This window comes from Catharus ustulatus, chromosome 8 (genome assembly GCF_009819885.2).
Source record: "Catharus ustulatus isolate bCatUst1 chromosome 8, bCatUst1.pri.v2, whole genome shotgun sequence".
NCBI lineage: Eukaryota > Metazoa > Chordata > Aves > Passeriformes > Turdidae > Catharus > Catharus ustulatus.
The window spans coordinates 14496686-14510182 of NC_046228.1; the positions used below are offsets into that span (position 1 = coordinate 14496686).

The 13497-nt window shown below is 39.4% G+C and overlaps 1 protein-coding gene across 2 annotated transcripts in view; it reads left to right on the forward strand.

Moving 5' to 3' along the window:
• LOC116999838 (gamma-aminobutyric acid receptor subunit pi-like) overlaps positions 1–12902 on the forward strand; it is a 47279-nt gene extending 34377 nt beyond the window's left edge. For both annotated transcript variants that reach the window (XM_033066854.1, XM_033066853.1), the window contains exons 8-10: positions 5599–5751; positions 6626–6819; positions 12247–12902. In XM_033066854.1, coding sequence (XP_032922745.1) covers positions 5599–5751; positions 6626–6819; positions 12247–12561 — 662 coding nt within the window. In that variant the 3' untranslated portion in view covers positions 12562–12902. The remainder of the gene's footprint in view (positions 1–5598; positions 5752–6625; positions 6820–12246) is intronic.
• The last annotated feature ends 595 nt before the right edge of the window (positions 12903–13497 follow it).

The following is a 13497-nucleotide window of genomic DNA, read 5'->3' on the forward strand; positions in this document are numbered from 1 at the left end:
CCCCTGGCCACTGCTCCTTATCAGCTTCTCAGGGGGATGTCACAGCTAGGCCAGTGAGGAGCTGCTCTCACTGAAAATTGGTGATCTGAAGCCAACATGTATAGAAACTATATATAGATGATATAAAGTTTGTGTAAGAGTGTATGTTCATCAGTCACAATCTCTTTCTAAACAGAAGCACTGCCTTGCTTTGTCCTACAGGCTCATCTGCAATTTCCCAAGGTTCAGGAGATTATTCAGTTAATAATCAAGTTTTTCTAGGTTTTTCAGCACTTTTGAGGTATGGTGCACTGAATAACTTTCCCCATTCCCTTTATCAGTTCCTTTGTTGTCTGTAATTGTCTCTCCAATTGTTATTTCTGAGAACATATGCAGGGCTCACAAAGAATCCCAGAGCTGTATTCAGTAATAATCCTACCTGGTGAGTCTTCAGCCAGCCTCACCTAAGATTCAAACAATTACCTATGCATATCTATCTGTTTTCATGTTGTGTTCAATTTACTTATCTGAGCCCATAGCATCTCTATGTAAACAAGCTTTTCCACTGGACTTGATGTTTTCTATCATGAGTCACTTCTGAGATACTTCTGCAGTGTAGAACAGCTCACAAAGAAAACAATTTTGGAAATTTTGAAAAAGTAACAGCAGCATAAACCCATATGGAAATGCAATGAATGGAAAGAATATCAAGGATATCAGGAAGCATTCTTTTATTAACTCCTCTGAAGTTCTTTATAGCATAGACATAAATACACCTGAACATTTGCAAAACTTTCAGTGGCATAATTTTTTTCTGGGTTGTTTTTTGTGTTTTTAGGGGTTTTTGTTTGTTTTGGTTTTGTTTGCTTTGTTATTGTTTTTGTTTTGGTTTTGGTTTTTTTGGAAGCTAAGTGGATAAATATATGTGCACGTATGCACAACATGAAAGAGTTCCTTTCATTCCTACTAAATCTGAATTTCAAACTTATTTTTTGGAAAGCATTTTCCTGAAGATGAAACAGATGTTGAGAAGCCCAGCCTGAACTTTCATTTCCTTTAGTTCACCTCTGAAAAGCAAGTAAGAAAAGTGGTAGTTTGTAAGATCTGGACTTTGAAGGACAGAAGACTGTTTTATCTCTGAGGGAGGGGCAAAGGAGCTGTAATAACATATTAGCAATTTATATTGGCACCCTTAGCATCCTGCAGCAGTCAGAGAATTGCATTTCAGTTGCACAACTTATTTATTGTGTGAAAATGGGGACATTTTGATTACTCACTGCCTATGTTTATTGTAAACAAGCAATAACAAAATTGCATACTGAAAGCTACATTTTCAGTGTACAGTTAAACCGCTAAAATACATTTTAAGCTCTCCTGTCCTCTGTCCTTAAAAGATGCAAGGTGAGAAGGAAATGATGCATCTGTAGAACTACACTGACGTGCTTGTGTGAGCTGTACATCACACATTTTAGCAGGCACCCAAGGGGTTAGCATAAATAATTCATGAGAGAGAAAAGGATGCTCTTTGTGCCTGGCTGCACACCCCTGTGCAGGACCAAAGTGCTTCTTACATAAAGAGTGATGTGGAGCAGTCTCTTACTGGAGTAGAGTTCAGCAGAAAGCCCACAGAAAGTGGTTGTGGGGAAGACAGTCCCATCCCAAAACACTCAGAGTGGAAATGAGGAACTGCTGGCAGTATTTATAGAGAATCAGTCCTTAGTTACCACTCACTGGTCAGAGATGCTGCAGAAAAGATCAAAGATGCAGCATTCTGCCATCAGCTGGGAACAGACGCCACAGAAAAATGGGATAATCAGAAAATGAATGACCTAGGGCGAAAAGGAAGCTTGTTTAGGTTTATGTATCTCTCAAGCAGTGCAGCAATAGTCATTGTTGACAGAATCACCAGTGGCAAATCTATACAAAGTGTCTGATAATCAGAACCTTAAATTAGAACATAATTTTAAAAGCCGAAAATGGCAAATTATACAATGACATGAACTAGTTTTTATTGCTTTCAGGAAGATCTGACTCAGACCTAGACCTAGGACTGCTTACCTAACTCAGGTGGTGAGAAAGAGCCTGTGCAGGTACAACTTTTGTGGCACTTTAACAACAGTGGTCAGCTGGACCTTTCTCTACCTTTTAGGCACTTAGCAGTAGAGAGGGTTAGAGCAGGAATGGAGACTGTCATCTGCTCTTTGGGTCTGTTCTTCAGCTACAAGTTAGAGCTACTTCTGTACTTCTGCTCTCCTAAATTCTATAATGCCAAATTATTCAGCTTAATGTTCTTTTGCTGTGGGGTCACTAAGTAGAATACCTCACCCTGAGGTGTGTTTAGAGTATATCTATTGACAGTCATTTAGATGCAGGTTAGCTGATAAACTGTTACACAGAGTAATTAAATACTTTAGTAAGTGCTAATGCTGTGCCTTTGCTGCAGTTAGATATCTGCAAAGAATTTATTTCTGTCATGTTAACAAATTTAGATCAGAGCAGTCTCACACTGAGGTGACATTCGTCATAGGCCAGAAACTTGAAAGAAAAAACATCTTTTCATTTTAATGCAAGTATTTTGTTGGCAAGCAAGCGGCAAACTTGACAGTTCTCAGGAGTTAATTTGAGCTGTACTTGAGTTAACTCTAGTAAAGTCAGGACTAGGATTTCATGAACCTGTTTCAGTTTTGATCTGGCTGATGGCACCATGGTCTCAGATATGCCAGTCAAAGGCAATGAGATACAGCATTTCTCTGTCGTACGCAGCTCACGCAACAGGAGCAGCAAATTCTTCCTAAAGATGATAACTCTTGGTAAATGTATGGTGTAGCTGAAGAAGGGACTGCAATATTTCCCTATCCTCATTTTATCCCATTGCTCATTTCTTTAGCATGGTAAGTATGCACTGAATACTTTTTCTCAACTACTGCTTCCTTCAGTTTATTACAGGAGGAGCTCTGATGAATTCTATATATAGGTTGCTTCAAAATTTCCATTATAAAAGCTCTTTTGAGCTCTTTAGAGAAATGCTGACACTATTATTATCATGTCCATGATATGCCTTTGGATTCTGGCAAGAAGAAAGCCTTAAGGTTGGAGAAATACCTCTTTTTTGTTCCCCAAAAAGCCACTCAGCTATAAACTGTTACATCTCTATTTCTCTTTGTTCACATTACTTCAGAAGTTTCTGACATCAGAAAAAAATAATAACACCAGAATATTCAAAGGACTTGTCTAAACTTGGAAATTTCAAACTGTGGCTGTTAAATTTGACATTTTGAACCAACTTCCCATGTACTCACTTGACTTTTCTACTGAGGTAAACAGAGATACAGCTGCAGGGCATGGACAAGGAGAGGGTGTTATTTTATGGTTGTATTGGCTGTTTTGGAGTTTTCCTTCTCAACAACCAGTTCTTCTAAGGCTGAACCACAGGAAATCCCAGGTGCCCGTGGCACTCTGCAGGAAGGATGCTCTGGTCTCTTCACTCCCCTTTGCTGGGCACGTGGCAGCACATCCTTCCCTGTGGTCAGCACAGAAGCACAACTTTTGTGGAGTATCTGCTTCTCTTTCCCTTAGTGTGCTTTGTGCTGAAGCCTTTTGTTGCACAGACTCAGAGCTTTTCCAAAGCACTGTGCTCATTTCAGAGCACAGATGAGTGCAGACAGACAAAGTAAGGTCACACAGTCATCTCTAAGTTTTTCACTCCCTGACTTTTGAGTGCTTCACTTTGGTCTGCATCCACTTAAAAGCAGTTTTGGTGAGCAAAATGGCATTACTGAAATAGTAACCAATAGTAACTGTTGGTAAAAGTCACAGCCTTGGTAGAAGTACACTGGTGTAAAATCCCTCTTTTCACCTAAAAATGATGATAATGGTGTAAAACATATTTGTACCTCTTGTCTCAAGGAGATAGTTTAAGTGTAATGTTTGTACCCTTTCTTTCAGTTGGACACTGACTTTACAAAGAAGGACCCCAAATACAGTGTATTTTTACCTTTGGAAGAAGAAAGATGTGAATACCAGAGGACTATTTAGTTCAGTAGGGAAGAGATGGTTTATGTGGCAGAAAACTGAAAACAAGTCAATATTAGAAATTAGGCATTAATTCTTAGCAAACAGAATTATTTACTGAGAGAAATGGTGGATGTTCTGTGTCCAGATATCCTCAAACTAAGCCTTCATGTCTGTGTGAAAGGTGGGCTCTATTCCAACCAAAATGATTTAATTCAAAGCAAGGGATAATTAAGGAAATTTAGTGGCTTTTGATTAGGGTCAGAGTAGATAATCTTGCAATTCTTTCAGGTTTGAAAATCCTGTTATAGGTCTCCTGATGCAATATATACAGTGCTTTTAAAAATGGAAATGTAGCCATCCATTTTCTCATCTGGGAGCAATAAGGCATTTCTTGGCAACCACTGTTTACATTTCAGGCTTTTAAAAGTGCTCTTCTTCGTGTCTCACAGCACACCTGAGGGATGCACAAATAGCCTGTCTGTGCCTATACTGCTGTTGCTAAAGTAAATTCACTGTTCTGGAGCTGTGTCCTGACTCTCAGCAGGCAGCATTTGAAGCAAACATTGGTGCCAGAGAATAGGTTTTGTTTTAAAATAGCAGAAACCAAAGCTTACTGACTACAGAGCATTAGTCTCTCACTGATATTTCACTGACATGCAAATGGTGTTTAAATGGTTTTGTAAAAACTTAATAACACCTCATTTGTAACCTAGAACTTCAGAACAAGAAATCTTTTCTGCCCATTTAAAAAGCAAGATTTTATTTTCCTGCAATGCATTGAACAGGTAACAATATCAGATCGCATGCTTCAACGCAGTCAAATTTTGCTCAGTTGGTGAGCTGGACAAGAAATTCAGCTCTGCTTATGAGTGTGCTGTCCCCTCACAAAACACAGCTCTGTATTTGACTCTGTCATCCAAAAAGTTCATCTTCTGGAAATCACTCACTTAGAAGCAAATGGTGTGTGCCACAACAGTGACGCTGCTCAGAGCAACACAAACACTCTGATACAAAGGAAAAACAGATTGTGAGGATCCAAAGATACTGCTTGGGTTTAAGTGGAATATAAGAGATGGGTCAGCAATTTCAGAGCAGGCACCCTCAACCCACATCTTGAGCAACAGTAAATGAAAACAAAAAAAAATTAAACTGGATATGTGAGATAGCTAAAAGTAAGAACCTGTGTCACCTTCATGAAATGACAATCCTTACTGCTGTAGTTCCTTTAGCAGCTCACTCATTGTTATGATCACTGACAGCTAAATCCATATGTGATTTCAAATTTCCTTGCCTTGTGTTATATAATGAAACATCCTCTTCATGCATTGATGGATTTATTTTTTCCTTGACTAATCCTCGTTTAAATTTCAATTCAAGGTGTCTTTAATAAAACTCTGGATATGGTGACTGAATGTTACATATTTGATTGTTTCCTTCAGTTCAGAGCCTTCAATCTGAATTTTTCAGTGCCATGTTTAATTTTTATGAGCTTGTTTGTTAAGCTTTTATCACATTGTAGTGCACCAAAGTAACGCAGGTTGTTATTTCAAAGATCTTTTCATGAATTGCACCTTCACAATGTTTTTCTCCCTGCTCCTCCCACAGGACGTTACCCAAAACTTGTGTTTCACTTTGAACTCAAGAGAAACATCTTGTATTTCATATTAGAGACATATGTGCCGTCAATCCTTCTGGTTGTGCTCTCCTGGGTGTCATTTTGGATAAGCCAGTCATCGGTTCCAGCCAGGATCTGCATAGGTGAGGAGCTGATAAACCAACCCAAACCAGGGGCTGGGTCATTAAGATGCCTTCTTTATTGAACTGGCTTGGCATCCATTTCCTGAAGTTGCAAACACTTCTGAGTTTTATGGAATCACTTTTTGGGTTTTCCATACTCAGTAAATCATATGGATTCCCCTTAAAGCCTTGCTATTCTTTAACTAAGAAAAATGCCTTTGGCAGCTACAGAAAAGAGACTTATAGGCAGGGGAGGCTGCTGAAAGCAAAGCAAAAAACCTGTCATTTTGGAAATAATTTAAACATATTCAAATACATGGCATGCACAGACAATTGTGGGGCTTTTGTGAGGTCTAATGATACATAATAATTAATACATGAATAACAAGAGAATTATAAGAGATTAAATATAATTAATTTCAAATAAAGGATAGTCTGAAAGGGAAAGAATGCAAATCAGGTTTGATCAGGCTGCAGGTGGGATGGAAAAACACTCCTACAGAACAGAGAATAAAGAAGGATTTCACATTGAATGAGGCCAGAGGGCAGCTACACTGAGCAAAATGATATCTGAGTATTTTAAAGGGACCTTTCACACAGATTTGCAATAATAATGTGTTAATCATAAATATACATTCCATGACACCAAAATATCTCTCATTTTAATTTCTAGTCTTCTCAGCTTTGCTAACATTTTCCATTACTGTTTTTAAGCATTTAACTTTAGAGTCACAACTTAATTTTGAAGTCTTCATCCTAAAACATGACCCATTTAATGCTATGGCATCCTAGGGATTTCAGGTCCAGGGAAAACTCTCCTGCAGTAGGGCCCTTGCAGTAGAGGCTCTCAGTGCCATCTGTGTTATACTAGAACATGCATTCTTCCATTCCACAGGTGTCACCACAGTCCTTACCATGACAACACTGATGATGGGAGCCAGGACTTCACTCCCAAATGCTAATTGCTTTATCAAGGCAATTGATGTGTACCTTGGTATCTGCTTCAGCTTCATCTTTGGAGCACTCTTAGAATATGCTGTGACTCATTTCTGCACTCTGCACCAACTCAGCTCAAAGGAACTTCCAAAGGTATTTTAATTATTTGGTTGTCGACCTACAAATTGGATTTGAATTACACTTGCTAAAAAGAATGAATTCTCTTAGCACTAATGGTAAATGTATTTGAGATAATCTCTTTTTTAGAATTAGAACAGGGAAACATAATAATATTTAGAAAAAGAAAACATATTTATATACCTAGAGCTTTTTTGGAAGAGACAAAAAAACCTGAAGCTCTCCTCCTTCTCTTTTGGTATGGGCTTCATGGCTATTTTTCAATGTTCTGGATGTCTCACAAAAACCACAGGCACTATTGTCTCCCAGGCAATAGCATTTACTCACAGTTCAAAAATTAGGCTGAGCTTGGTGACTTGATCCTACTGCAATATGGGAAAAAAAGAGTTTATGATATTCCATTTATGAAAGCTGCCCATGCATGGGACATGAGTCAGTCTCCTGGCAGATGTCTTCATGTGCTGGGTGTACCAGGACCCTGTAGCCCTCTGCTCTCACCTTCTCTTTCAACAGCTGCACCTAAACTCAGGCTGGGATCCATTATTGTAACAGTGCTTTTTATGTCTCTAAAAATACTGTGAAATACACTTACAATAAAAATGGTTGAAATCAGCATAGGTATTTTTGAGTCTGGTGGTTGCTGAAATAATGAGGACAGGCTCATGAGGAATTTTGTCACACCTTCCATCTCCAGTATATAGCAGTGCTTTCACAAGCAAGGAGAAAGAAATCACAAGGAAGCTGAAAGGTGATTGTCTTGCAGCTTTTAATTATGGAACTGAACCTAATATGCATGATAAAAAAGAAAATTTTAAGCAGCTTATGAAATTTCTGGATTAATAGACAAAAGTAAAACTTGGAAAATGAGAATAACAGGAAGGAAAAAAAAAAGGCAGAAAGAAATTTGGTTCAGTGCTGTAGAGATAAATGTCCAGAAGAAGGAAAATTGTTTAAACCAAATTAGAACAGAGCATCACAAATACCTAAGCAAAGCTTCTCAATATAGACAAGAAACAGGATATTGAGCTCAAGTGAAGGAGCTTCAAAACCTTTTGAAGATTGGGCAATATGCGTGTGGGGGTTATGTCTACATAGTTCATCAATTAATGTGAGATTTTGGCTGTTTGGAGGAAAGATAGGTCCTGCAAATGCACGAGAACTTGCTAAAAGCTGTTGTTGGGTCTGGTGTGTGGAGAAACACTGCAAAATGTCCACAGAGCTGAGCCAGCCCAGTGGGTTTTATGTGATGAAGTCTATCAGGGGATTGGCTGCAAATGGGCACACACTCATTTCAAGTGAGGATTTGAGTGGAAAGCCAAGTAATTTTTGTTGGCAAGGTAACATCAGTGACAACTCCCTGTGAGCATATCCATCTTGTGAAGTAAGTGGTTGTCATTTTGCTCATAGTATAGGAGAAAAAAAGGCTGCTTGGAGATTCAGGCAGGAAAGTGAAGTATTTCAGTGCTTGGATGACTAAGCATCTTTGGACCTGTGAAGGGCACTTTTACTGCCCTTGCCTTCACCTGCCTCTGTCAGATTCCCTTTCATCTGGAGCAGGTACTCATGATTGCAGATGAGGTGGACATGGGATTTGTAGACTTCAAAAATGTGCATGGAAGTACATGGAGGCAAAGCTGTAAAGTGAGAAGGGGAAGTTTTGTGATGAACTTAATGATTAAAAGGAATAGTCTTTCACTTCAGGCATGTTTCCTGCCTTCTGCTGGGCATCAGGAGAGAGCAAGCAAGCCAAATGCACTTCTTGCCCACACAGAGAGAGGGATGTAAGAGAGGGAACAATTGTTTGGTGCTAGATCAGCTTGTGACTCTGTAGAATAAGGAAAATGCTTGTCATGTCCTTTTCCTAGTGTAGCCAAGGGCAAGCACTGCTTACTGAGCAGGGTGTCATGGAGAGCACACCTGACTTGTATTTCTCATTTCTTGTAAAAACATCACAAGGGCAAAAATACCAACTAATCTCATGTCACTGTCTAGCAGGTACTTAGCAATTTTTGTGTGAGTATCGTCACTGTAACTGTGTTGTCCTCATTATCATATTCTCTTGTGGACACAGGTTAATTGGAAATCTCACTCCCAGCTTGTTATTCCCATATGTGAGCTGATAGAAAATTTGCACTCAGAATTATGTAAATAAACCTAAGAGGTGAAATGGAAATGTCATCCTCTCTCTTGTATAGGAATTAGTTGTACTCACTCTCTTCCCACTTTGCACTTTGAAGAAGTTGGGCACTGGCATATCAAACCCTTCTGAAGCCCCCGAGGTCTGCAGTTTAGAACATAAACTGGTGAAAGAGCTCATCACATCCATTCTCCTGCACTGTTTCACATCATGTGAGCCAGGACCCACAGAGTCACTTCACAGCTAATGGTAAAAGCAGAGGAGCCACCTGCTGCAGGGAAGGTCAGGCAGAATGTGCCATTCTCATCAGCTCCAGAACAACAGGCTGCTTAAAGGGAGAGGTTGCCTCTCCTGAGTTTCTTCTCTTTTGTGCAAAGGCATTAATTGTGCCCTCTTATAAAGCACCTTGGGTTTCCTCTGTCTTTTACCTAAACCTCCACCTTTAAGGCAGAACAGAGAACAGTTTGAAATCTGAAAATAATTTTCTAAGTGTGATGTTCAGTCTCTGTGGTATTTCTGTGTGAGGTTCTTGCAGTCTTTATGAGCACCACATAGGGTCCAGATGTGCAACACCCAAGGCTGAAATATTTTTAAACTTGAGCAGCTTTATTATCCAGTGAAAGTGACAACTTTGTTGGCTCTTGGATGTCAGCAAACACTCTGCCTGGTGTAAACAGCAGCCACAGTAGCAAGTGTCATAGGCAGTGCTTTTTGGGTGATGTACAGCATCTTTCCTGGATGGAACCAAGTTGGTATCTAAACAGAACCCTTAGTGCCAGCTGCCATTTCTTCACTGACAGCTGGCGTCCAGGAAAAAACCTAGTATGACATTTAAAATTGGAGCTACAGCTGAACACACAACACAATTTCTTTTTTTTTTTTAATTTAATGTGAACCAGCTCCGTTTTTCATCATGCTCAGTTCTCCATAACAATCTGAAAAAGTCCCTTTATAAACTCACTCTATAAGACTCCAGTTTTTATAAATTAGCAGGTTTGGTTCTCTTCTAGACTCACTCTCTCCTTTCCAAGCTATGTGGTGCAGCACTTTTGCTGTAAACTCCCCTCTGTTCTGCAAGAGCCCTGCCTTGTTGCACTGCAGATAGATTCCTGTACATATGCACTGCTTACAGTATTTTCTGCTTAAGTAAGAACTGCCCCTTGGGGAGCTGAAAGGAGTCAAGAACAGCCTAATAGCACATCAGCCTCCTGGGAATTGCTCACGTGCAGTTGTGAGAAAGGAAAAGTGGCACGTACACAATGTCCTTTCCTGCTCTGAAATAAAACTAATTCTGAACAACTTGTAGCCTGCCCTACCTGAGAGAAAAATAGACTCTTAAACTGAGCAATGCCCCAAATCCCGATGGTTTTTAAGTACAGATGTTGTAATGAAAAATGAAAGCAGGGGGAAAAAGTCAGGTTCCTTTATTTTATGAACTTTGGAAGTGCTGAGTGCATTCATTAGGCTGTTGCTCCAGCACCTCATTTCAAGCACCAGGCACTGCTGACAAAGGCTCCTCTGCCATCCCCAGCACTTCCCTCAGCTGCCTGGACTTTTTGAAGCAGAAGAGAGAGATATTTATAACAGAGTCAGGTCTGAAGTAAAAACTCGAGGTTTGAATTTTAGTACTACCCTGGGGGATTATTTAAGGTTCAGACTGGAGTTTTATGGATTGATCCTCCTAATGCTTTATAGGCAGTTTTTTATCCCAGGCTTTCACACAGAGGTTGGGAGGCAGGGTGGAGGATGACCAAGGTTTTTTGGCCAGTGTATTTTTAGGATGATACGTTGTGTGGAGCTACGTTTATCTCTGAAATAAAATATCCCAGATTTTTTTTTTATTGAAAGTGGAAAGCTGTAATAATCCCTTTTCTACTGCCATTTGTTCTGCTTCACTGATTCACAGCAGTTTGAGGACATTGTCCTGACTCCACTTTAATTTTCAAGGGTGTCAGTAATTTCAGATAAAGAAGACTCAAGGCTTGTACTGTACACATGCACCCTGGGTAGAAGAGCAATTTTGTACTGGAATGGAGACTACTTAGGCGGCTTAATGAGCTTTCTTTGACTTTAATAGCTGGGATATACCTAAATGAGCGTTTTGTCTGGCTGCACATGGGTATGTACATCTTCACCTTACAGAAGTTTGTCCTTGTGTAAACTGTTTCTTCTCATGATGCAAACGGAAAAAAGCAAGTTGGTCAGAAGAGATTCTGCATTCTACATTTCACAAATAAGTTTTTTTAGACTTGTCTTACATTTATGCCACCTACTGATTTAGGAGGTAATAAAAGTATCAAGAGAAAATTAAAATTATATGTATGCCTACCTGAATTACAATGACCCCTCCTCAAGTATACATAATAAGGTTTAGTTTAGATAGAAAATTGGAGCCAGTCTTTGTAGCTCGTTTCTGCTGGTGTCTCTGCAATATCCCAAGCCAAACTAAATACCCCAGAAATTCCAAGGAACTTTTAGAGCTGGAGCTGCAGCTGATGTCTAATCCTGTGTCCTCTGAGCCAGTAACACAAAACCCATTGACTTCAAAGGGTGAAAATTTCATACATGAACTTTATGGCTCTGAGCCATTTCTAATCAAAGAAACAAAACCCACCAGAAGGCTTATATAACATTCTCCAAAGACCTGTCTTGATGCTGTGAAACACAGAAAAATATTCTTAACTCTAGAATAACTTTGAACTTAAAGCAGGGGTTTCAGGACTTGACAAAAAGTATCACAAGCTGTTTAGTATTAAATCAGCTGTGGGTGGGGCTTGTCCCTTTATTTTTAAAATAACTTGATTTTTTTTCACGAAGCACCAGGATGTAGTAGCCAGTTGCACACAAGGAGAGTGTCTTGTATCCCGGGGATTTGGGGTGCAGCTCAGCCGGCTGGTCTGGCATCTCCCCCAACTTCTCCATCTCCAGGCTGAGGCTTTGCCTTCACACTTCCTGGGCACCAGCCTTTGCTGGGATTTGCCCTGAGCAGAAGACAGTTTACTGCTGTGCATTCAGGGATTTGCTGCTATCTTAAGTAAAGTTCCTTGTCCACATTTGTACAAATCCAGATTTGCTTGACAGTCCTTTAAAAGTTTTTGCTGTGTGGCGTTGCTTAAGTCAATGTTTTCCCCATAAATGGGGGCTTTGAGAGCTGACAGGAGCTGCCTGGTGCATGTAAGAGCTTGTCCTTAAAATCAAGGAGTGACACAGAGGAGGAGTCATAAGAAAAATCCCATTTTCTGCAGCTCTAAAGTAAACAGGTGATGAAACGTGCACTTAAGTACCTGTGGTTTTGTTCCTACCAGGTTATTGATGATGATGATGATGAAGAAGAGAAGAATGGAGTCCTGGCAGCAGTGACAAACAGCTGCAGTGCCCCTGACAACACGAACGAGACCGATTCAAACAAAAGCAAACAATCCAGCACTGACAGAAAAAGGGAGAGAAGCCAACACAGCGTGTGGAGTTCAGCAATGTCAGTGATGAGAAGACTTTTCTGCATCTTTGATTGCTTCCATGTTAAAAATCCTTACCACATAGACAACTATGCCAGATTCTCCTTCCCGTTATCATTCATCATAATTAATGTATTTTATTGGGTGTATTATTTGTATTTCTAAATATTTTATTATGTAATATTAGTTTAACGTTTAGGAAGTGGACATGGGAGGGGAAGTTGCAGAAAAATTGAGAAGCTACATTTGGATAAATGGGTATAAAAGGACATCCCACCTTTTCAAGTGTGTCTGAAAATGCTGTTAACTCACTTTTCTGCTTTTAAATATCTGTCATCCAAATCTGGCTTTGTATTAGCATGCATGTCCCATATGAAACCACTTATCAAAGGCCAGTATGTCCTTTTTTTTTATATTTAATGCTCAACTTTGTAAAATAAGAATTATATTATACTTGTTTCTGAACGCCACTGAATAAATGTAAAAATAAAATGTTGTTTTCCTTTTCTGCTTTTTGTACTCTGTTCCTTCTCATTTTGTCAATAGTGCATACATTTTCCAGATTATATAAGAAAATGTTTAATTGCAGATCAAAGTAGTTTTGCTACATAGCAATAAACAGTTTTGAAGACATGAGCTACAAACACAAACCAAACAATTTATTCATCTTTGTAAGGTCACAAATATGTGTTAAGATCCCTCTACATTTTTAGACAGAACTCCCATAGTCACCAATGTCCTTTTTTACAAAAATGGACTGGAGCCAGAAGGTTTACATCCAGAGAGATGTATTTCCCTGAGTGAGGATTTAGTTGTTCACCAATCCTTAATGGAAAATGGCAATTTATCCTGACGTTTATACTCTGTACTCTGCTCAGCCAAACTGCCTGGGTAACTACTATGCAGAGGAAAAATTTGATATGCCTAATTTTCAGCTTAGTAAATCCTCTTGAACTGCATTCAGTTAAAAAAATTTCACATAGAGGTGGAAAACTTCTTGAATAGAGAAGAAAACCCTGTATGTGTGATAGCTCTTGATAACATAGGAGAAGTTTTACACAGATAAAATGATGACCCACATGAGAGAGCGGTTACAGATGA